At 41.8% G+C, this 25,143-nt stretch overlaps 2 protein-coding genes across 2 annotated transcripts; both read right to left on the reverse strand.

Annotated features, from left to right (window-relative positions):
• Positions 1-19: 19 nt before the first annotated feature.
• taf2 (TAF2 RNA polymerase II, TATA box binding protein (TBP)-associated factor) lies at positions 20-14,440 on the reverse strand. The gene is made up of 28 exons (XM_058056407.2): positions 14,280-14,440; positions 14,058-14,142; positions 13,922-13,976; positions 12,822-12,982; positions 12,545-12,663; positions 11,377-11,518; positions 10,781-11,012; positions 10,457-10,641; positions 10,195-10,308; positions 10,012-10,111; positions 8,965-9,050; positions 8,740-8,875; positions 8,179-8,333; positions 7,962-8,076; positions 7,600-7,709; positions 7,455-7,520; positions 6,583-6,709; positions 5,978-6,103; positions 5,300-5,440; positions 5,067-5,177; positions 4,786-4,979; positions 4,049-4,188; positions 3,909-3,978; positions 3,694-3,803; positions 2,807-3,036; positions 2,337-2,501; positions 1,712-1,811; positions 20-1,637 (listed from the first exon to the last, which is right to left on the reverse strand). The coding sequence occupies exons 2-28, from the start codon at positions 14,105-14,107 to the stop codon at positions 1,363-1,365; spliced, it is 3,615 nt and encodes a 1,204-aa protein (XP_057912390.2). The 5' UTR covers positions 14,108-14,142; positions 14,280-14,440; the 3' UTR covers positions 20-1,362.
• A 185-nt stretch (positions 14,441-14,625) lies between these two features.
• Positions 14,626-24,396, reverse strand: ano10a (anoctamin 10a). The gene is made up of 15 exons (XM_058056787.2): positions 24,290-24,396; positions 22,924-22,972; positions 22,690-22,842; positions 21,498-21,695; positions 21,285-21,419; positions 21,072-21,191; positions 19,713-19,897; positions 19,250-19,634; positions 17,132-17,187; positions 16,956-17,030; positions 16,316-16,504; positions 16,048-16,239; positions 15,807-15,935; positions 15,568-15,684; positions 14,626-15,098 (listed from the first exon to the last, which is right to left on the reverse strand). The coding sequence occupies exons 3-15, from the start codon at positions 22,820-22,822 to the stop codon at positions 15,069-15,071; spliced, it is 1,944 nt and encodes a 647-aa protein (XP_057912770.2). The 5' UTR covers positions 22,823-22,842; positions 22,924-22,972; positions 24,290-24,396; the 3' UTR covers positions 14,626-15,068.
• Between the last annotated feature and the right edge of the window lie 747 nt (positions 24,397-25,143).

The raw sequence follows: 25,143 nt of genomic DNA on the forward strand, positions 1-25,143 counted from the left end.
TGGAGACCAGGACCCGCAATGCAGACCACGTGGCTACATACTTTATTGGCAAAGTGTCTACAATAACACTGGAGGTAAAGCAAAATGTACAAAAATAAAAGTAAAAAAAAAAGTCAGAAAATCTTGACGTGTAAATATAAATAAAGTTAAAAATGAATTTGTATTAGAGGGGAATAAAATGTGATCCCCATAACTACTAGCAAGCATTAGCGGTTATGTGGAGGAATACAATCCCTTTAAGAAAGCACATGAATTCATTGTTATCATGGTTAATATGTTTTTTGGTCATTATTAGAGCCCTCTAGATGGGCGTGTAATTTGCAAGGGGGTAGGGGGGTCATGTCTCCCCTAAATAATCAGATCCAGCCAATATAACGCCCCAAAATTTAATCATATTATTCCAATTTAATAAAAATATACATTATCTTTCTTCTTTTTTTATCATTTGCTAGCAAAACAGTATCATCCAGTAATGTAACCCCTGTCTCCCGCTGAATACCTGGTATTACCCGACCCATTGGTCGCCAGCCAATCACAGGGCACATATAGACAAACAACCATTCACACTCACATTCATACCTATGGACAATTAACCTAGCATGTTTTTGGAATGTGGGAGTTTTCTCCGGAGTACCCGGACAAAACCCACGCATGCACGGGGAGAACATACAAACTCCACACAGAGATGGCCGAGGGTGGAATTGAACCCTGGTCTCCTAGCTGTGAGGTCTGTGCGCTAACCACTTGTCCGCCGTGCAGCCCTGAATCGTGGCATATTTCATATGAATATTCAGCATATTGTAACAGGAGAATACAACAGTCTAACTATATTTATAGGTCCCCTTTTGGATAATTCACTTTATCCAATTTAATAAAAATATACACGGGGAGAACATGCAAACTCCACACAGAGAGTGGAATCGAACTACAGTCTCCTAGCCGCGTGGTCTGAGCGCCAACCACTCAATGCTTCACGCTGTGAAGATGCTTCATTTGGGCCAAAAATAAGTAAAATTTACTTTTAAATCTTTTTTTTTTTTTTTTTTACTAATAGGTTATATTCAACCGTGAAACTGTAATCATTTATTAATTGTTGAAAAGAAAGTGAGGGTGCAATGTAGCGAGGGACGACTGTACTCCTCGTCTCAACTAATGACATGGGAAAGACCAAAGACCTGCGCCCAGGGACTCAAGTCTGACCTCACAATGCTTGTAAACAAGGCTAAGACTTTTCAACTCCAATGATCAACTTGATTGTAATAAAATGATCATATCAACTTACATGATTATCAGAGATCCAATACTTCCATTGATATCATGTACTGTGGATGGATGTGTTTTTGCTTATCTGAGGAACGGCGTTTATTCCGACAGAGATGGAGACTGCAGGGACTTTCCACTGGCTGGACTATTGCTGTACGGATGCGAGTTCCCGCGTTCTCGTTCCTTGCTGTCGTGCTTGTGTTTGTGTTTGTGCTTGTGCTTCTTCTTCTTCTTCTTCTTGTGCTCGTGGTGGTGGTGGCTGTGCTCGCTCCTGTGTTTCTGGGGCAAGGACGAGGAAGGGTCTTTGGGGAAGGGTGGTAGAGACGTGGCTGGCGCAGAGAGCATGGAGTGTTCCACTAAGGCTGGCTCTTTCCCTGGAAGACAACAAGTAGGGCTTTTAGGGACGTGCGCACGTATGTGCAGAATGCTGCTCTGATGTATCTATCACCTGGTGTGGAAGGTCTCTCCAGTAGATGGAGGTGGTGGTGAATGAAGGCCTGGCTGTCATGGACTGTCTCCATGTCGATGACTTCGTCTTCCATGTTGAACTACAACAAAGTAACAACAAAATATTGGTTTCAGGTTCAGCCGCGTCCTTGCCGCGTCTGTTCCATAGAACAACGGCATGAACGCAGTCTCAGTCAGAGTCAGGGTCGCTAGCATGCAAGGTAACATAGAATCATGTGACTGGGGAAAAGATTGGTGGCGTTGGTCTCTTTTGCTAGCGACAATTCCACAAATAACTATCAGACCCATATGGCAGTAATTTCTTATAGTGCATACATTCATTCATTTATTCATTTTCTACCGCTTATCCTCACGAGGGTGGCGGGAGGTGCTGGAGCCTATCCCAGCTGTCTTCAAGTCTATTAGCCTGCTTTTGCCCTATGTCAGAGATTTTTTTTTTTTGAAAAAAATGTAAAAAAAATAAAAAAATCAATGAAAAAAAAAAAAAAATCCAAATCCACTCCAAATTGTCCATAGGTATGAATGTGAGTGTGAATGGTTGTTTGTCTATATGTGCCCTGGGATTGTTTGTAATACAAAGTATTACAACCAAAAAAGTGTGATACCCTGATTTTGTAGCGCCCCACTCTGTTGTCGTCATCCTGATGCTGCAGCGCCGGTCCTGGTTCTGGAGGGGAGCCCAGCTGGGTGTCAGCTTTTCTCTTGATGCCCTGAGGTGGCTGACCTACCCCACACACCCCCAGGGAAATAGGATCCGGTTCTTCATCCTCCTGCCACAATGAAAACAAGACATTGTTTAGGAAACCCGGGTGCTCTGGCCACACCTTAACTGTGTAAACACACAGTACTGGGTGTACTGTTTTTTTTAAATTTGTAAAAAAAATAAAATAAATAAAAAACTAACAAGAAAAATCAATAAAAAAATATCAAATTATTTAGGGGGACTTAAGAACATTTTAGGAGGGCTGCAGTGCCCTTAAAATAGGCCTAATGACGCCACTGATCTGCTTCAACTCTTAGTCCTTTTTGTCAAGCGAGTAGAAAATGGCAGCCAATATTTGTACGTGGTACTCACAGGTGGATAACTGATGCCAACGCCATGGATTCCTATACTGGCGGCCGTGTCAATGACCGCACCAACGCTCAATTCAGGCTTGATGGTGGGGTTTAGTACAGCTTTCTTCTCCTTCAGGTTGAGCACCAGGCCCAGCTCAGGGAGGGGCAGGCAGGAGGGGCGAGTCAGACCAAACAAGGTGTAGTACAGGTTTACGGCATCGCAGCGCAGTCGCCAGTCATGAGCAGTGCCTGATGACAGAAACCACAAGTGCTTGGCAAAATACCGGAATTTTTCCAGACTATAAGTGGCACTTTTTTTTCATAGGTTGGCTGTTCCTGCGACTTATACTCCAGAGTGACTTATAAATGAAAAATGTTTTTTTCTACCTAATGATGCATTTTTGGCCTTGTGCGACTTATACTACGGAGTGACTTATAGTCCAGAAAATACGGTAAATATGAATATTTGTTCATTGAATTTAATTTTCTTTATGATTCCAATGGTTCCCTTCCCTCCTTCAAAAAACAACTAAAAAAACCCACCTGTTTAAATCCGTTTTTAGCCTTGTTTTTAGCTCTGAATGAATGTATGGATATTGTATTTTAATACATCGTTTACTCTGTTTTTACTCAACTCTATTTTTTTATTTCTTTTTTCTTCACTGTAAAGCGTCTTTGAGTACTGAAAAGCACTATACAACATAGATAAAATGCATTATTATTATCATTATTATTAATATTTTGACGTCTTGTAAAGGTACTGATGATATTTCAATTTTTGCTGTTGTTTTCAGGTTAAATAACATTTTTGGAACATACCAATAAATAAACAGCTCAGGCCACAGGCAAGCATGAAACACTGCGAGTAGTCGATGGGGCGTACATGAGGTTGGTGTGCGTTCCCACCTGAGTTCATCAGCTTCCAGAGTTGGTCCACCAGAGCTTCGTCACATAGACTTGATTCTGTTGTCTTAGTGAAGGGTGGGTTCTTACAAAGCATGGCCAGGATCTTATGTCTGCGAGAAGGACAGCTTTACTTACATATGTGGCATAACATAACATGTTTTGATGTACGTAAAGACATGATTTTGTCTGTGTGAAAATGCTTTGTGTTTCCTGACCTGACATAATGAGCCGGGTCGCTCTGGACCAGACCGAGCAGCCACTGCAGTTCGGCTGAGCTTCGTTCAACTAGAAAAGAAATAATGTAACGATGTGAGAGGTGCAGCACAGATTCTATTCACTGATAGACGTGTCTTACCTCTTGTGTAGTCCACGAGAGCCTCCAGGGCAGCAACACGCACGTCAACAAAGTGTCCATACTCTGCATAAGACCTGAAGAGTGACGCTTCACTCGGAATATGACCGTTCTTTTGAAGCTGACGAATGGCTTTAAGACAACTAGAACAAGAAGACATGGAAACTAAGGGGGTGGAAAGTAATCCATATTAATCGATACATGGATGCGCATGCATCGGCTCATTCGCTGGGTATGGATGCAATTGGCGTGTGAAATCTTGATTCATCGCGATGCGTTTGTGGGTATCGGTAAAATTGCTGTTCCCCAGGTACCATGAATGCAGAAAGCTCGACAAAACGTCCGTCATTTGCAAAGAATGCCGGGGAAGAACCAAGCAAATCCGGTCAGTGGATCTTCGGCTGCTTTCCAAATTGTCCAGGAGCTATTTGTCCGTCCTTGCAACAAGTTTCCCTTTGCTTATTTGCATCATGTTGAATTGCATCATAATGCAAGAAATTGCACCATATCATACCGGATTGCATTGATTTGAACTAAATAATTATCGCATCGTATCGGCAGAAAATTCCATGTATCGTTAAAGTATCGTATCGCTGCCCGTGCATCGAGATGTGTGCTGAGATTCACACCCCTAGTGGAAACATCCAGGTTGGGACCAAGCCCTGAATGTCTAAATGTATGATCCACCCTAGCTGCACACATACGTAGTACTTTGTATGACATAACAGGAAAATGAATACCTGATAGTAATGGTGTTCCTGTAACTTGGCAAGAGTTTTTCCATGTTGAGGAATCTTGTAATCTCCTCCAAAATGAGATGTACGTCAGCATTTAAGTTGTCCACCGTGCGCATGTCATTGTTGATGCTGATGGCGGGGGTCAAGGAGTTCGTCAGCGCTTCAATCAGTTCCGCACGGTAATAATTATCTGAGAACTGGAAGAAAAAAAAAGTGAGCGGGAATGTGACGGGAATGCCGGGAAGCATCTACTAGGCTAACATAAAAAGTGTGTGTGTCTTTACTTTGTTCTTCCTGTTGTCATTGTACTTGATGAGGTCGAGTATGAAGTTGAGGACATCTCTAGGGCAAAGATTCTGGACGTCTCGGAGTAACGCCATGGCAACGGGCATTGTCTTGAAGGAACATGGGGGGGTGGGGGTCATTCTACCATGTTTCACTGTGTCATTGTTGTGAAACAATACAATTCTCTCCCGTCAACGGTTGCGTGCACGTTTTCACGTTAGTGTCATCTTACCTTTTGCAGGAAATAGCTTTGGAAGTTGATGAAGTTGTTGGTCTTTACAATGTTGGGGCAGCTCTTGCAGCAGAACATTCTGGTGAACAGGGACTTCATGGCTGGTGGGCCCTGCCACGTGCTCACCATGGCATTGGCGATCTGCAAGCGTTAGTCCTTATTAACCCTTGACATTTCAAAAAGGCTGTAGCTTGAAAATGATGAGAGATAATATTTTGGGATATTTTGGGATGTATCACGATATGACCATGTGATTGGCACATGTCCATCGCTTTTGTTACGGAAATCGGCCACTTAATTGCCGGCTACTCTGTAAGGATACCAAACAATAGCCGTACAGTATTAGCATGTCTGGTAAGGAATAAACAATTTAATAAGCTTTGCTTCTTCCTACTCCTTTTGGACATGTGGAACTGTGAACTGATTATGTGATGCATTCAATTGTAATCTGATGCATGTTCAAATGAAATAAAACCATTACCATTACATGTAACTTCACGTCAGAAAAGTGGAAAAGCATAAGAGGTCCTTTAGAACTTGTATTTAATACTTTAATAGCGGAAAGACTAGCACTGGAATATATAAGCGCACTATGTGAATTGATTAAATGTTGCCAAAAATAAATGTGCATATGAAGTGGTGCCAACGAGAGGAAAACAACCATGATGCATGACATACCGTGGCCAGGCAGAAGCAGGCTTGAATGCGGACTTTGTAGAAACACTGTTCTTGTTCAAGGATGTCAGTCAGAGCCAGTCTAGAGGCAGGAGTTGGGAAACTTTCCAGGGCAGATATGGCCTCTTCCTAGTGAATAGACAAGATCCCAACATTCCCATCATTCCTGAAACACACACTTCTGTTGCAATGATGACTGGATATAATCCAAGGATGCATCAACTCATCAAAAGCTTGGGCTTGTCTTATAATTGGGATCAATACACAATTAACACAGTAGAATTACAGTAATACCTCCTTTATTCTGGTTCATTGGTTCCTGACCCGACCGTGGTAAGTGGAATTCCCAAGCAAGATTCCAAATTTACACATGGGATATTTTGGTAGTAGTAGAGCACAGAAAACCTGCTAATGACTTTCTAAATTTCAGTGCAAAGTGCAGGCCTCACTTGCCTCAGTTAAGGTCAGTGTTCCTGACAGGAGGTCTTACTCACGGTATCATCTTACAGAGAACACAAAAATCATCACACAGCAACTTAATCAATGTGCAGCTTATTGTCCGGGGCAGCTTATACCGTAGGTTGATGGAACGCAATCTATGACCTTACCTGTGCAACCACATCCCTTTCATATCGTAGCTGGTACTGCCACATGAAGTCGGCTTGCTCCAGTTCTACTTTCCGCAGGATTGACATGTCTGGATCTATCCGTATCCATAGAAGAGGAGAGTCTGCACTGCAGCAGAAATAGAAAAAGTAGGATTACACACAACCTTAAATCAGCCTGTAATGCTGGACAACACTCACCCGTATGTGTGACAGTCCGAATGCTAAGCAATTAACCCCAAAGATAACCAAGCCAAACCAGGGTGGGCGTTAACCAAGGCACCATGCCAACCGGGGTGGGCTTTAACCAAGGCACCATGCCAACCGGGGTGGGCTTTAACCAAGGTACCACGCCAACCGGGGTGGGCGTTAACCAAGGCACCATGCCAACCGGGGTGGGCTTTAACCAAGGTACCACGCCAACCGGGGTGGATGTTAACCAAGGCACCACGCCAACCGGGGTGGATGTTAACCAAGGCACCACGCCAACCGAGTGGACATTAACCAAGGCACAGTGCCAACCGGGGTGGTCTTTAACCAAGGTACCACGCCAACCAGGGTGGGCATTAACCAAGGTACCACGCCAACCAGGGTGGGCATTAACCAAGGTACCACGCCAACCAGGGTGGTCTTTAACCAAGGTACCACGCCAACCGGGGTGGATGTTAACCAATGTACCACGCCAACCGGGGTGGGCGTTAACCAAGGTACCACGCCAACCGGGGTGGGCATTAACCAAGGTACCACGCCAACCGGGGTGGGTGTTAACCAAGGTACCACGCCAACCGGGGTGGGTGTTAACCAAGGTAGCACTGCATTTGAAATGTGTGCAACTGCTTGCATTACCATAGCTGGCGACAATAATTATGACTTACTCCATGGCTGATAAATCCATGTCCACCTCCTCTCCATTCATTAAAGGAATCTTCTTTTTCTTGTTTCTAGGGAAAAGAACACACCAATGGTAGGACAACATGCTTCTGTGCTACCCATTTCCTATTCAATGGAGATCTACAGTACCTTCGGCTCTTGGAGTGACATGGAATATCATGTTTGAGGCTGTTCTCTTCGATCTGCAAAGTGTGATTGAATGAACCATCCAATTCCTGTACCGTCACCTTGATGGGACCCTGGAGGAACAAAAGATTTGATACATGACAGTGACAATACAGTGAGTGTAGAGCAGGGGTGCCCATTAGGTCAACTGCAGGCTACCGCTTGATCACAAAAGGTAGTGTGGGTCCATCACATAGACGTCACTTTGTAGATGTCATATGACATCAGTCAGATGGATGGTGGGATTACATCCTGGAAGAGTTGACTACTTTAAAGCCTAGATCATAGATATCCATTCCCAGCATCAAAATCTTCCAAGTACTCACCACATATTTCTGAGTACCCGATGACGTGTAGTCTTGCCGGATCTCCAGCTCCAGAACATTCCTCTTTCTGTTGAATGCAAAGCTGCCAAAGAATTTCACCACAGCACTCTGATCTCTAGAAACCAACTAGTTAAGACCAAAAACTGTCTTTGGAAGAGAAAAGACATCTACGTATCAGAGTAAGAACATCCATAGGCATAGAAGTGATGAAGGATACACCCATTGTTTAATGAGGGGGGCAATGTCTTTGCCTGAGACATTGGAGATGGATTTCAAGAAGGCGTGGGTAGAAAGAAGCATCTGGCTCCACATGTGACTCTGGTACCTCTGTGAGGATGCCGTGCTAGCCAGACTCAAAAGCTTGTTGAAAACCTAAGGAAAAGAACACTTCTATCATATTCTACATATTGTATACACTGTAATACTGTATATATGTACTATATGGGGTATATTAGGGGTGCTCCTATCAATCGGCCACCGATTGGTATCGGCGGATACAAATGAAAAAGCATGGTATCGATATCAGCTGGTACTTTCTTTAAAACGGCGACCCCCTCTGCGAATCGGCTCAACCCCCCTACTGTTGCATCCAGAACAAGCATGTCTGCCGTGTGTGGGACGTCCTGTCTTTGTAAGACTGACAAGTTTTGCACCCTGCAAAACGTGCCTCAAAAAATGTCTTGCACCCCCCACCTCTTGCCCAAAGACAGCTGGGAAAGGCTCCAGCGACCCTCGTGAGGATAAGCGGTAGAAAATGAATGAATGAATGACTCGATACCTGTAACATGAACTCCATGCTGATCCTGTTCTCTATGAGCCTCATCACCAGGTGAGCTTTGCACTGGAACATCTTGTAGTACTCCCATGACAGGGTATGCGGGTGCTTGAGGGAGAAGTGGAGGTGGGGAGTCGGACTGGAAAAAAAAAAAAAAAAGAGAAGGATTCACAGGTGACATCACATGAAATGATTCCCGGCCGGTGAGAATGACGTGAGATGTGTTACTTGTCCTTTTCTTTGCCTCCACTGAAGGTTGGGTGTAAAAGAACACCTCCCATCTTCAGTTCGTATTCCACGATCTTGTCCAGCTCCTGTGTATGATGAATATATGATGTCATCAAACCTCAGTGCATTATTCATGTATATTACCGTATTTCCCGCTCTATAAGTCGCACTTTTTTTCATAGGTTGGCTGTTCCTGCGACTTGTACTCCAGAGCGACTTATAATTGGAAAAAAGTGTTTATGTTCCATAAACACTGGACACCTTTTGTGTTCATGTTTATTTTTTGTGTAGCTGAATAAGCATTGTGTTAGCATATCTTACACCTATTCAGCCTGTTCTCTATTCTTTTATTATTGTTACAACTTGCCTTCCAAGATGGCGGAATGTCTGTTTTGGTCAAGTAGTTTGGAAAATTAATTACCCGCAAAAAATGCCACTTATATTCCAGTGCGACTTATGTATGTTTTTTTCTACCTAACTATGCATTTTTGGCCTTGTGTGACTTATACTCTGGAGTGACTTATGTATGTTTTTTTCCTACCTAATTATGCATTTTTGGCCTTGTGCGACTTATACTCCGAAGTGACTTATGTATGTTTTTTTTCTCCCTAATTATGCATTTTTGGCCTTGTGCGACTTATACTCCAGTGCGACTTATGTATATTTTTTTCTACCTAATTATGCATTTTTGGCCTTGTGCGACTTCTACTCCGGAGCGACTTATAGTCCAGAAAATACGGTATTTTCTTAACACAGTTAGACCAGATGTGGCAGATGTGTTAATGGCTCTATCGGCTGTCCATTACTGTGTACGTGACGAAAATGGCTGCCACCCTCACATCTTCATCCACGATGGAACAAGATCCCTGCAACTGTTGTGGCGCATGCATCCTCGTCACACACGCAACAGCGGACAGCCGATAGCATCCATTAATGCCGCATCAGGGAAAAAGTAAAAAGTAAAGCCCAGCCATTTGTCAGGTGTGATTTTTCCATGTTTTTCTAGGTTCCAAGTACATTTTGAAGTGTTCAATCCAAAGCTCGTACCTCTTTGATCCAGTGGCGATACTCATTTACTCCAAAGGTCTTCTTCAGGTACAAGCCAAAGATATAGCCGGAGATGCCCTTCAACACCCACTCATCAGCCCTTCAAGCAACAACATACGTATCGACTATGCTCACTTTTGTGACGGTCACACACACATGAGGAAGCAAGAAAACCTCTCTCACCATGACATCCTTGAGATGAAAACACCAAAAAACTGTTGAGCCAAGGCCTGGGCCAGGCATTGGCGTGTCAAAGGGGTCTGGTCTATAATCATAGCACTGTGAAGGAGGTTGGTGCTGAAATAGAAAAACCCAGCATAAAAACACCACAACAACTCGTATTTAATGTCCAAGCAAGCATGCCCGCATGGCTTGCTTGCTTGCCAATTCTAACACAGCCCCCACATTGTTTGTGAAGCACCTCTCCTGAGTAGCCCATGCTTACCTAAAGATGCTCATGGAAGCATAGGAGGACACTTGCACATACGACTCATCCACAAAGACGGTCTTAAAGCAGGAGTAGGGGTAGCGGCAAGTCAGGATTTCTTCATAGAACTCAAACACCTCGTGAAGGTAAGACATGGAATGCTTGAGAAGCGGCAGCAGCTGCGGAAGGCAAAAGTGGGTCACCTGAGGGCAGAACAGAAACAACAATGACCGACCAGCGGAAGCTCCGGGACCAAGCGGGACTTCAGATCAACCTCAATGGAAAGTAGACATTTCAAACAGAAAGCGAAAGCGACCAAATGCAGTAGAGACGCCAACTTACCTCATGCATGTAGGGGTCCACAAGGATCTCAAAGGGCCCAACTGCCAGGGAGATGTTGGGAGCCGCAGTGGGGATGGACAGGACGTAATGGAAGGTTTTCTTCCTCATGTCGTGCGTGTAGATGGTCTCCACCAGATCGCCGCACGACACAGCTACCATGGAAGCATCTATGGTGAACTCCAGCTTCCATGTGCATAACTCCGAGTAAGAGTCCACACAGGGGAACCAGAACCTAGGGAGAAGGTGAAATGAATTGGATCCTTTTTAGTCATTAAAATGTCTTACCAGCACCAATACAGTAAAAGAAGCATCGTGTGTTTATTCCTTACCAGACATGCTAATACTGTACGGCTATTGTTTGGCATGCTTACGGAGTAGCCGCCAATTAGCAGTGGCCGATTTCCGTAACAAAAGCGATGGACATGTGCCAATCGCATGGTCATATCGTGATACATCCCAAAATATCCCGACATATGCTCAGAACCAGATTGCCCAACCTTAATCGCAGCATTTCCGATAAATACGTTGATTTTTAACTCATCACCTTTTTCAAATGAAAAGTGCAAATTCATGATTATGAAATGTGTGAAAATTACCTGGTGGAGTTGTGGTGTCCAAAGGAGAAGACGTGAGCTCCTCTCTCCGCCATGCTGCCTTCCACATCAGGGACGACGAAGTGGAGACCCCCTTTGGGCTGGTCCAGAGAGTATTCAATGTACACCTTTAAAAGATGGGACTCTGGTGACAAAAACACACCAGTGCTGGGTCAGAAAGCATGCTGGGAAGTTCCTGGAGCGTAGCCAGTAGCCGCATATATATATGTATATATATATATATATTTTTTTTTTTTCTCCCTGACAGCCAAAGTTGATAAGAATCAAAGGTTCCTATTGGATTCCATAGAAAATACATGCGGGTCATTTTTGACCCACTTATGGAAGGTTGGGGTAGTAACACAAAAACAAAACTTTCTTAAAATTTATAAAAGTTAAAAATGTGAATGGCATGATATCAAAAACATGTTTTTTGAGGAATACCTGGAATATGAAATGATAACAATTTTTAATTACAAAGATATTTCAAGGACACAAGCTGACCGGGTCATTTTTGACCCACTTATGCATCTAAGGGTTAATGAGACAACAGCCAGTGCAGGAAGTACTGTACAGAACAGGAAATAAAAGAAGAATGAATGCTAACATGTGTAGTAATGTATATTATGTCCATATTATTCTCTACACTATTGGTAATAGGAGCATAAAGGTGACTATAGGGGTGTTATTTCATGTCTAGAGGGCTCTAATGATGTTAGAAAGCATATTTAGAAGGTCATAAACAGGTTTTCTACGCTCTATGAAAATATATCTTATGGAAATTGACTTATGACGGGTCAGGTCTGGAGTTGGGTACAAGAATAATCGTGTCTTCACTCAACCTGCACATTGTCCATTAAGATATACTCATCCACGCTGGGCATGCTACACCAAGCTAACCCAGATAGCTTCCATTCACTCTCTGAGGTGCCGACAACCTTTGCACCATTTAAACTGGTTTAGTACGGAAGGAGACTGTTTCATGTTTATAGTGAGAACGACGGTAAATACTTCCCCACATGAACGCTCCTTCTCCTCACCATGACAACATTCATTTATTTTATGTATCACAGTCCGCCGCGTCGTGCAAATCGGCATTAGCCGACCCTAATGTAAATAGTACAAAGTCATCCAAAATGACAGGGAAGCTATGACGGGTTATATTCCTCACCATCTCCTTGCTTCCAGAGCTCGGAAGGAACCTTGATGACCAACTCCCCGTGTCCTCCATCGGGGTCCACAGCACTCACTGCTGCTGTGTAAGCACTGGAGAAGTAATTCAGGTTCCTTCTGTGTGGAAAAACATCAGTCGTGTCTTTCATGTACACTGCAATCCGAGGGGATTATTGATAAATCATTCATTAAAAATGATTCCACGTGTACTTTATACTGTATCCATATGCGCTACTAAACACATGAATAAGGATTTAAGCCACTGTCATACTTACTGCTTGGACTCACTGTGGCACACTTCCAGGGTGGGGTCATTATAAATGAAGGAGGCTTCAAGGTCATTGATTCGCACCCTGTAGATGCGACACTGCTTACTGTTCAACTTAATCCTGTTCAGGTTGGCTACGGTCGGGATGATGGTCAGCTCAACATAACCCTAAGAGATTAAAAACACATTAGTCCTTTCGTAGTTATGACTGAAACAGGTCAATGTCATCTCATTTTGATTGTCTATATATCATGTATGTATCATACATGGCAGAGAAAATTAGTATAGTACTGTAAAGTAAACCTTCATTTGTCCTACACTGGAGGACTCCTTATTGATTAATCTAATATTTTGCTAATATTCTAATATTGCTAATATTCAGCATAGAAAACCTGTTCTAAATATGGTTTTTAACATTATTGGAGTCCTCAAGACATGAAATAACACCCCTATAGTCACTTTTACACTGCTATTACCCAATTTAGTAGACACCATCAGAGGAAAAAAAGACATAGAAAACCTATCCTAGCTATCTTCGGGTGAGAGGCGGGGTACACCCTGGACTGGTGGCCAATCACAGGGCACATATAGACAAACAACCATTCACACTCACATTCATACCTATGAACAATTTGGAGTCGCCAATTAACCTAGCATGTTTTTTTTTTTACTTCTAAGAGCCAGTGGCGTCATTAGACCTATTTTAAAATGTTCTTAAGCCCCCCTAAATAATTTGATATTTTTTTATTGATTTTTTTTTTTTACAAAAGACAGCCCGAAGACAGCTGGGATAGGCTCCAGCACCCCCGCGACCCTCGTGAGGATAAGCGGTAGAAAATGAATGAAGTTGAAATGATGACATGAAGTCCTAATTATGACAAAAAGACTAAATTCTAATAAAACGTCACATGCCAATCAGCACATGTAAGAGTAATTTCAACTTTATATCCCATAATTATGACAGTGTCATAATTTCCATTTTGTGTAATGACTACGGTGTTCCTTATGAGTGTTGCCCTCCATCATGGTGAAGTATCACATACTTACAAAGATGAGTGTATTATTATTATTATTATTATTATTATTAGCATTCTTTCTTCTACTTACAATGACAGATTTCCTCTGGAAGTTGATGTTGTTGATGCACACAACCTGGTGGGTCGTACAAAGAGAAGCCATAATAACCATGAGAACATTTCACAACACACAATGTCAACAATGATTTCATAGTAAAAATACTCATAATTTAAATGGCCGTGGACTCTCAAATCCTTTGTCTCTTTTCCGATTCATGGTAGCGTCTTCGTGTAACCGATCATCAGTCCTCGCTGATACAAGAAAACATAATACAAGGAAAAGAGATAGAAAATGAACATTTTCACCATTGTCGGAGGGAAGTTCTGCCGATACAGGACAAAAACACACGACGAGAAAAGAAACGGCTGAATAGCGATTAAGTACAAACCTGTAATAAGCAGACATTTAATCGGTTGTTGATGAAAAGTCGTCACAACATGCAGACCATCGCTCCAGACGCTTCCGCCATGTTTGCTTCACCTTTCACCTCCCGCGCAAAATGACCACTCAGACTCCTGAGTGGAAAAAAATATTTTTTAAATAAATTTAAAATTAACTGTTCGTCGAAGCCGAGATCATATGTTGATAAAAGCTAAGTATAAAAAATAAAACTAAAATAAATTGCATTGAGGAGTGTCGTCACCGCTGCGACGGAAGTTGTACGGCAAGTCCACTGGGAAAAGTGCTTTTCCGCTGCCTGAGTTGTAGCACTCGCAAATACCTTGCACAATGTATTTCTCGACCAAAAATACATTTTAATGTCACCCAACTGCCAACTTAACATTAAAATAAAAACATAAAATAAAAAATTACAAACTTTCCAAAATAACGTCACTGATGCTAGCCATACAAAATGCAAAAGCAATTAAGGGGAGTGAGACAAAAAGCAAACTGCTCAAATCCAACTGAGTATTGAGTGTTCAAGGTTGAAAATGTTTTTAAAATGTTTGCCATTGTTTGTACAAAAGAACGATACACATGATATCTCCATACGGAACACAGAGATGCAACCAAAGTTTCTGTGCAGCCTTTATTACAGTCACATCCTTTACATGGCGACATGGAGTCATGGATACATACAGTAGATGGACGAAAGAAAAAAAACATCTTAACTCTTTGTTTTCTTTGGCACATTTTTCTCACGCAGCTGTAGACGTCTTCACCCTCCCTGGGAAGTCTAACTACGCTCAGGCACTTGAAACATTTTCTGCAAAACAACACCAACCACAGCTTTTAACTGAGGAACCGGTGGGAAGCATGAACACAGTAAAAGTAATACTTGGTAATGTGATGTTTAATCGTAGGTATGTGATTAAACACCATCTCTACATGCAGACTCAGCCTTTACTAATAACACTAATACTGACAGCCAGGAAACATCAGTACTTCATTCAAACTCAACTCAACATTTTTGGTTTAGAGTCTCATATATATATACATACATATATATACATATATATATACATACACATACATACATATATGCATACATACATACATAGTATATATATATATATATAAACACACATGCATATATACATATATATACTTACGGTCATTCAATCAGTCAGTGAAGTAAATGAGTGGTAGCAATATCTCCATGAAAGTATGAAGTACATACCTGAATTGTAGGATGTGAGACATGATTGTAGTACGAGTAAGAGTAGTACTTTTACCTTCTTCTTGAGGGCCTCCACTGATTCAAACTCCAGACGAGACAGTTTAACTTGGATGTGTTTGGGGATGTCTGGAATCAGGAAGGCCAGGATGAACTTGAAGGCCAGCAAGGTGTGCTGCGATCAGAAATCATACATCTATTATGAGAAGATGTCACACTGTTGATAGGATGAGGTCTCCATGCTTGGTATTATCTGCTGCTATCTGCGCGATGCTTCCTGCTGGAGCACAACCTCACCTCCAGAGCCGCTGTCCACAGTATGAGCTGCATGTCCGAGTCGGGGAAGTAAGCTCTGACTTGGGGAGACATGCCGATCAGAGCACAGTTGGTCACGATGGCCATCACACTCATCACTTCAAAGGCCAGCTGAACACACACACACACACACACACACACACACACACAGCAACAAGTTCAGCAACATCCCGTAGGTTCCTTGCATCGCCAGGTATTATTACTCCAACATTTATTTCTTTACCTGCCATATTCCTATGTTGGCAGCCGGGTCCGAGAAGGGTCGTTTGAACACGCAGCACATTTTGAAAGCATCAGAGTAAATCTCTGTTACGTTATTCAAAACCACCAAGACGGCAGCCAGCGGGTACACGCATGAGAACAAGCTGACATAGCCAAAGAGATGGAACAACTCCAGGTAGTCATCAAAGGTACCCTGCGACAAGACAAAGACACTTCCGTCAACGTGGAGCAACAACAACAGCTCGGAGAAGATGATGGAGACAACTTGCCAGGTAGGTGCTCATGTCAGCTTCCAGTTCCACCCGCTCATTCAGAAGAAGCTCCTTGCCTTCCACGCTTCGACTCTTCCTAACGTTGGACAGCATCTTCTTATTGCGTCGACGCTGGAGCCAGTAAGGCAGGAAAGCCTCCATCAGCTGATTCAGGATCTGACTGGTGATCAACAACGTTGCCAAACTCTGGAAGAAAAAAAAAATCACAATTAATCATCACTTTATGAGAAAAGGGACATCATCACAAAAATGTGATCATATTACTAGAAAAGATAACTTTACAAGAATACATGTGGTAATATTATAAGAAAAGTTGGAATTGTATGGAAAAAGTGATCATTTCATAAGAAAAACATACAAGAAGGGATGGAAATACGCAAAAATTAGGCATTTTACTCCAAAAATGTGATAATATTACTAGAAAAACAACCGTATAAAAATAAATGTGGTAATATTATGAGAAAAGTTGGAATTTTACGGAAAAAGTGCTAATTTGACAAGAAAAACATGCAAGAAAGGATGGTAATACGCAAAAATGTGTCATTTTACTAGATGAAGAAGGAACGTGTGTGATGATGTATGGAAAAGCCACCTTTGCCAAGTAGAAGGTTCCAGAAGAACGGTGACTGGGACTGACCTGTCTGAGCAGCACCATGTCTTGCATTACGAAGGCGATGTAAAACAGGGAGGCAAAACAGTTGAAGAAGTTGAACTGGGGAGAGAAGATGACAAGCGCTGATGAAAAAGCAAAGTGATTATGTTGAATATACCCTACGTATATACCCTACGTATATATACCCTACGTATACCTACCACTAATACTTTGAGGATCAAGTGATTCTGATAGGAAGACTCAAGCCTGTGATTTTCTAAAAAGAAAAGATAGATTATTACCAGTATTGTTTTTTTCTCACACTAATGTCGGCTTATTGGGCAATATTGGCAGAACAATAAGATAGATTGTTGGATGGTTGGTTGGATGTATAGTTGGATGGTTGGATCGATAGAACGACAGACAGACAGATAGTTGGATGGATGGATGGATAGTTGGATGGATGGATGGTTGGTTGGATGGATGGTTGGATAGATGGTTGGTTGGTTGGATGGATAATTGGATGGATGGATAGTTGGATGGACGGATGGATAGTTGGATGGATGGATAGACGGTTGGTTGGTTGGGTGGATGGTTGGATGTATAGTTGGATGGTTGGTTGGATGGTTGGATCGATAGAATGACAGACAGATAGTTGGATAATTGGATGGATGGATAGTTGGATGGATGGATGGATGGATGGATGGTTGGTTGGTTGGATGGATGGTTGGATAGATGGTTGGATAAATGGATAATTGGATGGATGGATAGTTGGATGGATGGTTGGATAGATGGTTGGTTGGATGGATGGTTGGATGTATAGTTGGATGGTTGGTTGGATGTATAGTTGGATGGTTGGATCGATAGAACGACAGACAGACAGATAGTTGGATGGATGGATGGATAGTTGGATGGATGGATGGTTGGTTGGATGGATGGTTGGATAGATGGTTGGTTGGTTGGATGGATAATTGGATGGATGGATAGTTGGATGGACGGATGGATAGTTGGATGGATGGATAGACGGTTGGTTGGTTGGGTGGATGGTTGGATGTATAGTTGGATGGTTGGTTGGATGGTTGGATCGATAGAATGACAGACAGATAGTTGGATAATTGGATGGATGGATAGTTGGATGGATGGATGGATGGATGGTTGGTTGGTTGGATGGATGGTTGGATAGATGGTTGGATAAATGGATAATTGGATGGATGGATAGTTGGATGGATGGTTGGATAGATGGTTGGTTGGATGGATGGTTGGATGTATAGTTGGATGGTTGGTTGGATGTATAGTTGGATGGTTGGATCGATAGAACGACAGACAGACAGACAGATAGTTGGATGGATGGATGGATGGATGGTTGGATGGATGGTTGGTTGGATGGTTGGATAGATGGTTGGTTGGATGGATAATTGGATGGATGGATAGATGGTTGGTTGGTTGGGTGGTTGGTTGGATGTATAGTTGGATGGATCGATAGAATGACAGACAGATAGTTGGATAATTGGATGGATGGATAGTTGGATGGATGGATGGTTGGTTGGTTGGATAATTGGATGGATGGATAGTTGGATGGATGGTTGGATAGATGGTTGGTTGGATGGATGGTTGGATGTATAGTTGGATGGTTGGTTGGATGTATAGTTGGATGGTTGGTTGGATGTATAGTTGGATGGTTGGATCGATAGAACGACAGACAGACAGACAGACAGACAGATAGTTGGATGGATGGATGGATGGATGGATGGTTGGTTGGATGGTTGGATAGATGGTTGGTTGGATGGATAATTGGATGGATGGATAGTTGGATGGATGGATAGATGGTTGGTTGGTTGGGTGGTTGGTTGGATGTATAGTTGGATGGTTGGATGGATCGATAGAATGACAGACAGATAGTTGGATAATTGGATGGATGGATAGTTGGATGGATGGATGGTTGGTTGGTTGGATGGATGGTTGGATACATGGATAATTGGATGGATGGATGGTTGGATAGATGGTTGGTTGGATGGATGGTTGGATGTATAGTTGGTTGGATGTATAGTTGGATGGATCAATAGAATGACAGACAGACAGATAGTTGGATAATTGGATGGAAGGATAGTTGGATGGATTGATAGTTGGATGGATGGATGGTTGGCTAGATGGTTGGTTGGTTGGATGGATAGTTGGATGGATGGTTGGTTGGATGGTTAGATAGATAGATAGATATTTGAATCAGTCAGTGTGACATGAATGTGTATAGGAAATACATAATATGTGCATAATACTACGTCATGTTAGTCATATGAAATGGAATAATGGAGAAAACATTTCCCACAGTAAAAGTCACTTACCCCACTCTGTTAGAAACTCGGCAGCATATCTGTAGAGGGCATTCATAACGGTTATAACCACAGCATAGATTATACTGGGAATGTAGACCAGAATCCCAGTCAAGAAGCCTTGTTCCCTATCATGGACCAGTAAAGCCCACCCTTCCATCTGAAAGTAGACCATCATGACACAGAGGGCCAGGTACAGCGACAGAAGGACAAAGGGTAGCGACACCAGGTAGACACGGAGCTGCCGCTTGGAGTTGGGGTACAGCGGCTCTTCGCGTCCGGTAACGGGGTTAAACCCGAGGACGCCGTGGAAACCAGGCCGGGGTTCCTCAAACACCTTCTTTCTGCTCAGCGTCCCCCAGTGGTAGGCTAGCGAGGCGCTGTACCGCTTCCATAGCTTGAGGAAGGTTAAAGGTTAAAAGCATCAGTCAGCCATCAGTCACGTGACCTAATATGACATATGATGGCTTCCTACCTGGAGTATTACAGTACACCAGATGAGGTTGAAAACAGCAAAGAAGACATATTTGCCGTAATCATCCCAGTCAAAGAGATAATAGAGTAGCCCAAGGAGGGCCATGGGTACCAGGGCCAAGGTAAAATACTCCAGGAAGCCAAAGTACAGAGCCTGACCTTCTCCAAAGTATTGTCTGATGTCATCTGAAAGAAAAACAAAGTGGACGTAAAAAGTATAATCACAGAGGTAAAACCAGTCAGTATCTGGTGTGACCACCATTTGACTCAAATAGCATATACAGTAAAGTCTCGTTATATCGATATCGGTTAAAACGAATACTACTTATTACGATACTATTTTCATTTCCCGGCAAATTTCTAGTCTTTTATGATATAATTAGCTCCGTTAGTACGATACACGGTTATTATGATAATCCGGTTACTACGATGCCCTTTTCATCTCCCGCCAGCCAATTTGGTCTGCTTATATCGATACAAAAGCAGCTTAAATCAATCTTTGCTTAAGGATTTCAATACCAAAAAAGAACACGGCCAACGGCTGCTTCCGGTCAACTTTATTTTTCACACTTCCACCACCAGAGTGCAGCACACACAGCGGAAAACACCCGTCCCTCGCGCCTACCCCTCCGGGTGGCAACACCTTCCCTATCGATAGTTCCGGGGTGAATTATGTCCCGGTATCCGGTAATCACTACAGCGTAAGTTTATTTTTATTTACTGTAGTACAAAATGTGTTGTAGTACAAAAGCATGCTAGATACGCAATCCATGAACTCAAGGAGAAAATTACATGCCATATCAAAGATCCGCCCACTTTTAATGCAGTTCGGCGCAGGATCGGATATATGGATAGTCTGGTTATATCGGTATTTTTTCCGACTCCCGAGAATATCGATATAACAAGACTTTACTGTACTTCGTTTTTGGTGGTGGTGGAACCGTGGGGTCCTGGAGGTGCCAGAAGCTCTCGGTCTCGGTCTTTCAGTCAGCTAACCCCCCCACCAACTGAGCGAAGTGCAACGATAGGATAAGATAGTCCCGCCCTGCAAAAGGAACTGACTGTCCAGCCAATCAACAAAAAAAAACCGAACGGACTGAACGGGTATTTTAGGGTCAGTGAAAAAAAGAACTAGTTCTTTTGACCCATTGGTTCATGACCGACACACCACTACTCACCGGGCATGTCACCCATTCAGCATGTTTGATCACGCCTGATACTGACTGGTTTTCTGACCCATCTGGACCCGTTTCTCCCGATACAGCAAAATTGCACATTGCAGAGTAGCCTTTTATTGTGGCCAACCAAGTCACACCCGTGCTGTCTAATCAGCATCTTCCATGGACTTGGTGTTACTTACCAAGAGGCTGTAGGGATGTTTTGACCTTTTTGTACCAGTTGAAAGAAAGTCTCTTGAGTTCCTCTTTGTCGTGGGGGGGGAACATTTGAATCAGAATTTTTTTGGATTGCAGTCGACCAACTGAAAGACATTTATTAGTTTCCTTAGTTTCACTCGGTTCAGTATTTCACGTTTGCGTATGTAGAGTATGTCAATTAGCAAAGAAATGCTTACTGATAGATTTCCCAGGGTACAGCTTGACATGAGGGTACCCCGGAACATGGCTTTCTTTCCTGGCTCGTAAATTCTCCAATTCGTGTTTAATGATGTACTGACACTCAGCCGTGCTGAGGAAGCCATCTCCATCCCCTGCAGCGAAAACCAACAATGGAAAAGTCCTCAATGACTGATGGACAATCCGCCGCCGGGTCCTCACCGTTGACCTACCGTGGAAGTTTTTAAAGTTGTGGCTGTTGGCACACGTGAAAGCTCTCATGGAACCATCCTGGGACTCCTTGAAGAGACCCACGTCCTCCGCCCCTGCCAGGAGCCTGTGCCAGGTGGCTGCCACGAGAAACATGTTGGTGTTTTCCCTCCCTTCCACGCCGAGACCACACTTCAGTTGTTCTACCAGCAGCTCGGCACCTGATGCAGCACATTCACGGTACTTTTTTATGGCCAAATGAAGCATTTTCAAGCATTATAATGACTACATGACAAAATACAAATACATAGGCATTCAGAAGACGCATTCAAAGACACTGTGTTGAGATGTAGTATTTTGGACGGCATGAATGGATGGATGGCAAGAATGATGCCATAATATTCATAAATTTATGAATATTGTTATGAATAAAAAGAATAAAATGAATAAAATTGTAAAAAAATATTTTTTATTATCAATAAAATAAATAATATTAATAAAATAAATAATAAATATATTAATATTAATAAAATAAATAATAAATATATTAATATTATTATTAATAAAATAAATATTAAATATATGAATATTATTATTAATAAAACAAATAAATAATAAATAATTAGAATTAACCTAGCGTGTTTTTGGAATGTGGGAGGAAACCGGAGTACCCGGAGAAAACCCACGCATTCACACGGAGAACATGCAAACTCCACACAGAGATGGCCGAGGGTGCAATTGAATCCGGGTCTCCGAGCTGTGAGGTCTGCGCGCTAACCACTCGTCCGCCGTGCAGCCCCCCAAGGAAAACTGCACTTTCTCCAAACATTTCGAGCATTACCCACAATTCTTATGTGAAACATGACCACACACGTGCTAGTCTTTTCTGTGTGGTCTCGAGAGAAAAACTGTTAGCATGAGGCAGCTAACAATGCATGTGATGGGACACAGTTATTCGTACGATAAAGCACTATATTAGCTGTGACCATGCAGTAATAATTGGGGTATTTTGTTGTGTTTTCATGATTTTAAACATTAGTGGGCGCATTGATTTCCCATCTAGTGCCACTTGCAGACTTGCCAGAAGTTCTGACCACGACTACTTTGGATAAATGAGCATGATTGCTCTGAGAGATTGTTGGTGCAACCAAACCCTGCAGTGATAGAAAGTTTTTCCACCTAGCCCAAATAAGAAATGACCAACACATACTGTACCTCCGTCCTGCTGCTTTTCTCTTATCCTGCCCAGTAACCAAGCAATGGTTTCTTCCTGGGCGTTTGGGGACAGCTCCACCACCACCAGTGCCAAACTGCCCCCACCATGACCCTTCACGGCAAACTCCATCATCAGTAACAGTCACAAAGCACCTGTCCAAGACAGAAAGCGAGAATGTGAAGCTAACACCGCTATCGCTATCGCTATGACAGAACTTGTGTAAGCATGTTTACCTTGCTAGCCATGGTTACCTGCAGACAGAAACGGTTACTCTTATTAAATCTGTCATAGGAAGATAATATGTATGTTAATATCTTGTCTTGTTGTCATGATATCATCATAACAAATACATATATATATACACGCATATATTCACATATATATAAGTACATACGTATGTATAGACACACATATATACATATACTATATACACACACATATACATATATACACATTTATATACTTATACACTTATATACATACATATACATATATACATACAAATATACATACATACACATACATATATACTATACATACACATATACACACATACACACACACATATATACATATAAATACATACATATACATATATACACACATATATACACATACATACATACATACATATATACATGCATATATACACACATACATACACATACACATATATATACATACATACATATATAGTACATATACATACATATATATAGTATTACAAATACCACTGCTTTACATAATATCTGCAATAGAACTGTATTGTGCAGTATTTTGAATGCAACTACTGTATATAGTATTTAAATACTAATGTTTTCTGCAGTATTTCAAATACTTGTTTGGACAGATATGATGATACCAAGAGATGCTACCTAGCAACTTTCATGTTTTTTTTTCCCCAAAATCACTTGTATTTGATATTTCTATATTTCTTTATTTTTTATATATCTTTTGCATTCCATCTGGATTTCTTTGGTTGTCATTTATTCCAGCCATGGCCCGCCTCCGGACACGCCCACTGCGCTGTGATTGGTCACAGTCCGTGCTAACATGGTGAAATCACGGTGGAGCTCTCAGAAAGTCACTTCCAAATGCATAAACCTCATTATCTCAAACTTTGGCATTGTTTAACACGATCATACAACATTCTAACAACATTTATAGGTCAGAAAAGTGAAAAAAAAAACATCATAGGTCCCCTTTGAAAGTGGTGAAAGTTGTAAAACAATTGTAGTATGCTGAGAAGTATAAGTTGGATGGATAAGTTATAAGTTATGAGTTTTAAGTACAAGTTATCAGTATTAACATTTTAAAAAGTTTCATTGTATTTTTAAAATATATTGAGGGTGCATACAAGCCAGCTAAGGAGGTTAAACGCTAAAGCTTTCGCTGAACAATGAGCAAAAATGTTATTAGACGACTTTTACTGTACTGCATAACCAAACCTGACAACGTCAACGCCTTTCAGCCAACGAGTGTTCTCAACACGTTAACGCCAACAAAATACGTCATGACAAAATGACACACTGTATGTTGAACATCGAATGTCACACACTGTATATTGATTATAGATATGATGATGACTGCGTCGCCTACCGTCTATGTGGAAAAAGCTGAAGAATGCTTCCTGAAAGTGAAGCTTCTTTCTCTTTTTAGCTTGTTTGGTAGGTTATACGCTGTTTATGTCCACTACCGCCACCTTGTGGCTCCAGAATGAAGGTGTTTTCCTGAGCGGACACTCGTCTTCCTTCAGTATTCACAATCTAACACAATTCAGTTGCATTGTATGTTGTAAATTTACATTGTAAATGTGTCTATTTCACGTTTGAATTGCTATGTAGTTGTCTTCCACTTCCTTAAGCTTTTTTTCCGCTCATATTCGTTTATGATTTCTCATTTATTGCATGTACGAATATTGTACTTGCTAATTAATTGACTTCTACTCATATATGTTGTGCAAAATGAGTGATTTAGTATGTACTGTTTATATATTCGTAAAAGGGCTGAATGTACAAAATCAAATAGTTTTGTATTGTCTTCATTTTGAATCCGATTATGAGCAAATAAACTACTTTTCCAGTCACCTTCAAGGCAGTGAATAAGAAACTTCGTACAAAGCATGTAAACTTGTTTAAAATGCTAACTAACTATCTAGCAGGTTAGTCTGGGAGTAAGAATATCCAATCACCAGTCAGAACTCAGCCAGGTTGCATTCAGGGTGTCACACAAAGTTGGATTTTTTTAACCTCATGACAAACATGTGCATTTTCCCCGCTCTGCTGTTAAACAAATATTCGAGCATTGCAAAGGGAGCCACCAAAGAGGCTCTGGAGCCGTGTGTTGCTGACCCTTGTCCTATGTTGCAGATGGAGTCAAGCTAATTGGTAAGGTTTGTCAGCAAGATTGAAACAATCATTTTCACTTAATGTACCACGTTCCACGTAATGTGG

This window comes from Doryrhamphus excisus, linkage group LG19 (genome assembly GCF_037039965.1).
Source record: "Doryrhamphus excisus strain RoL-2023G ecotype Guam linkage group LG19, RoL_Dexc_Guam_v1.1, whole genome shotgun sequence".
NCBI lineage: Eukaryota > Metazoa > Chordata > Actinopteri > Syngnathiformes > Syngnathidae > Doryrhamphus > Doryrhamphus excisus.

Bases quoted from the DNA above. Each gene is read 5' to 3' on its own strand.
- ano10a (XM_058056787.2), bottom strand. From the start codon at position 22,822: ATGATGGAGTTTGCCGTGAAGGGTCATGGTGGGGGCAGTTTGGCACTG. The intron at 16,505-16,955 runs GTCAGTCCCAGT...TTTTTCTTCCAG, and splicing joins ACATGGTGCTGCTCAGACAG to AGTTTGGCAACGTTGTTGAT. The intron at 15,099-15,567 runs GTAAAAGTACTA...GTTGTTTTGCAG, and splicing joins TGGAGGCCCTCAAGAAGAAG to AAAATGTTTCAAGTGCCTGA.
- taf2 (XM_058056407.2), bottom strand. From the start codon at position 14,107: ATGAATCGGAAAAGAGACAAAGGATTTGAGAGTCCACGGCCATTTAAA. The intron at 4,980-5,066 runs GTAAAGACACAC...TTTTTCTTCCAG, and splicing joins ATGACAACAGGAAGAACAAA to TTCTCAGATAATTATTACCG. The intron at 4,189-4,785 runs GTATTCATTTTC...TTCTTGTTCTAG, and splicing joins AGGAACACCATTACTATCAG to TTGTCTTAAAGCCATTCGTC.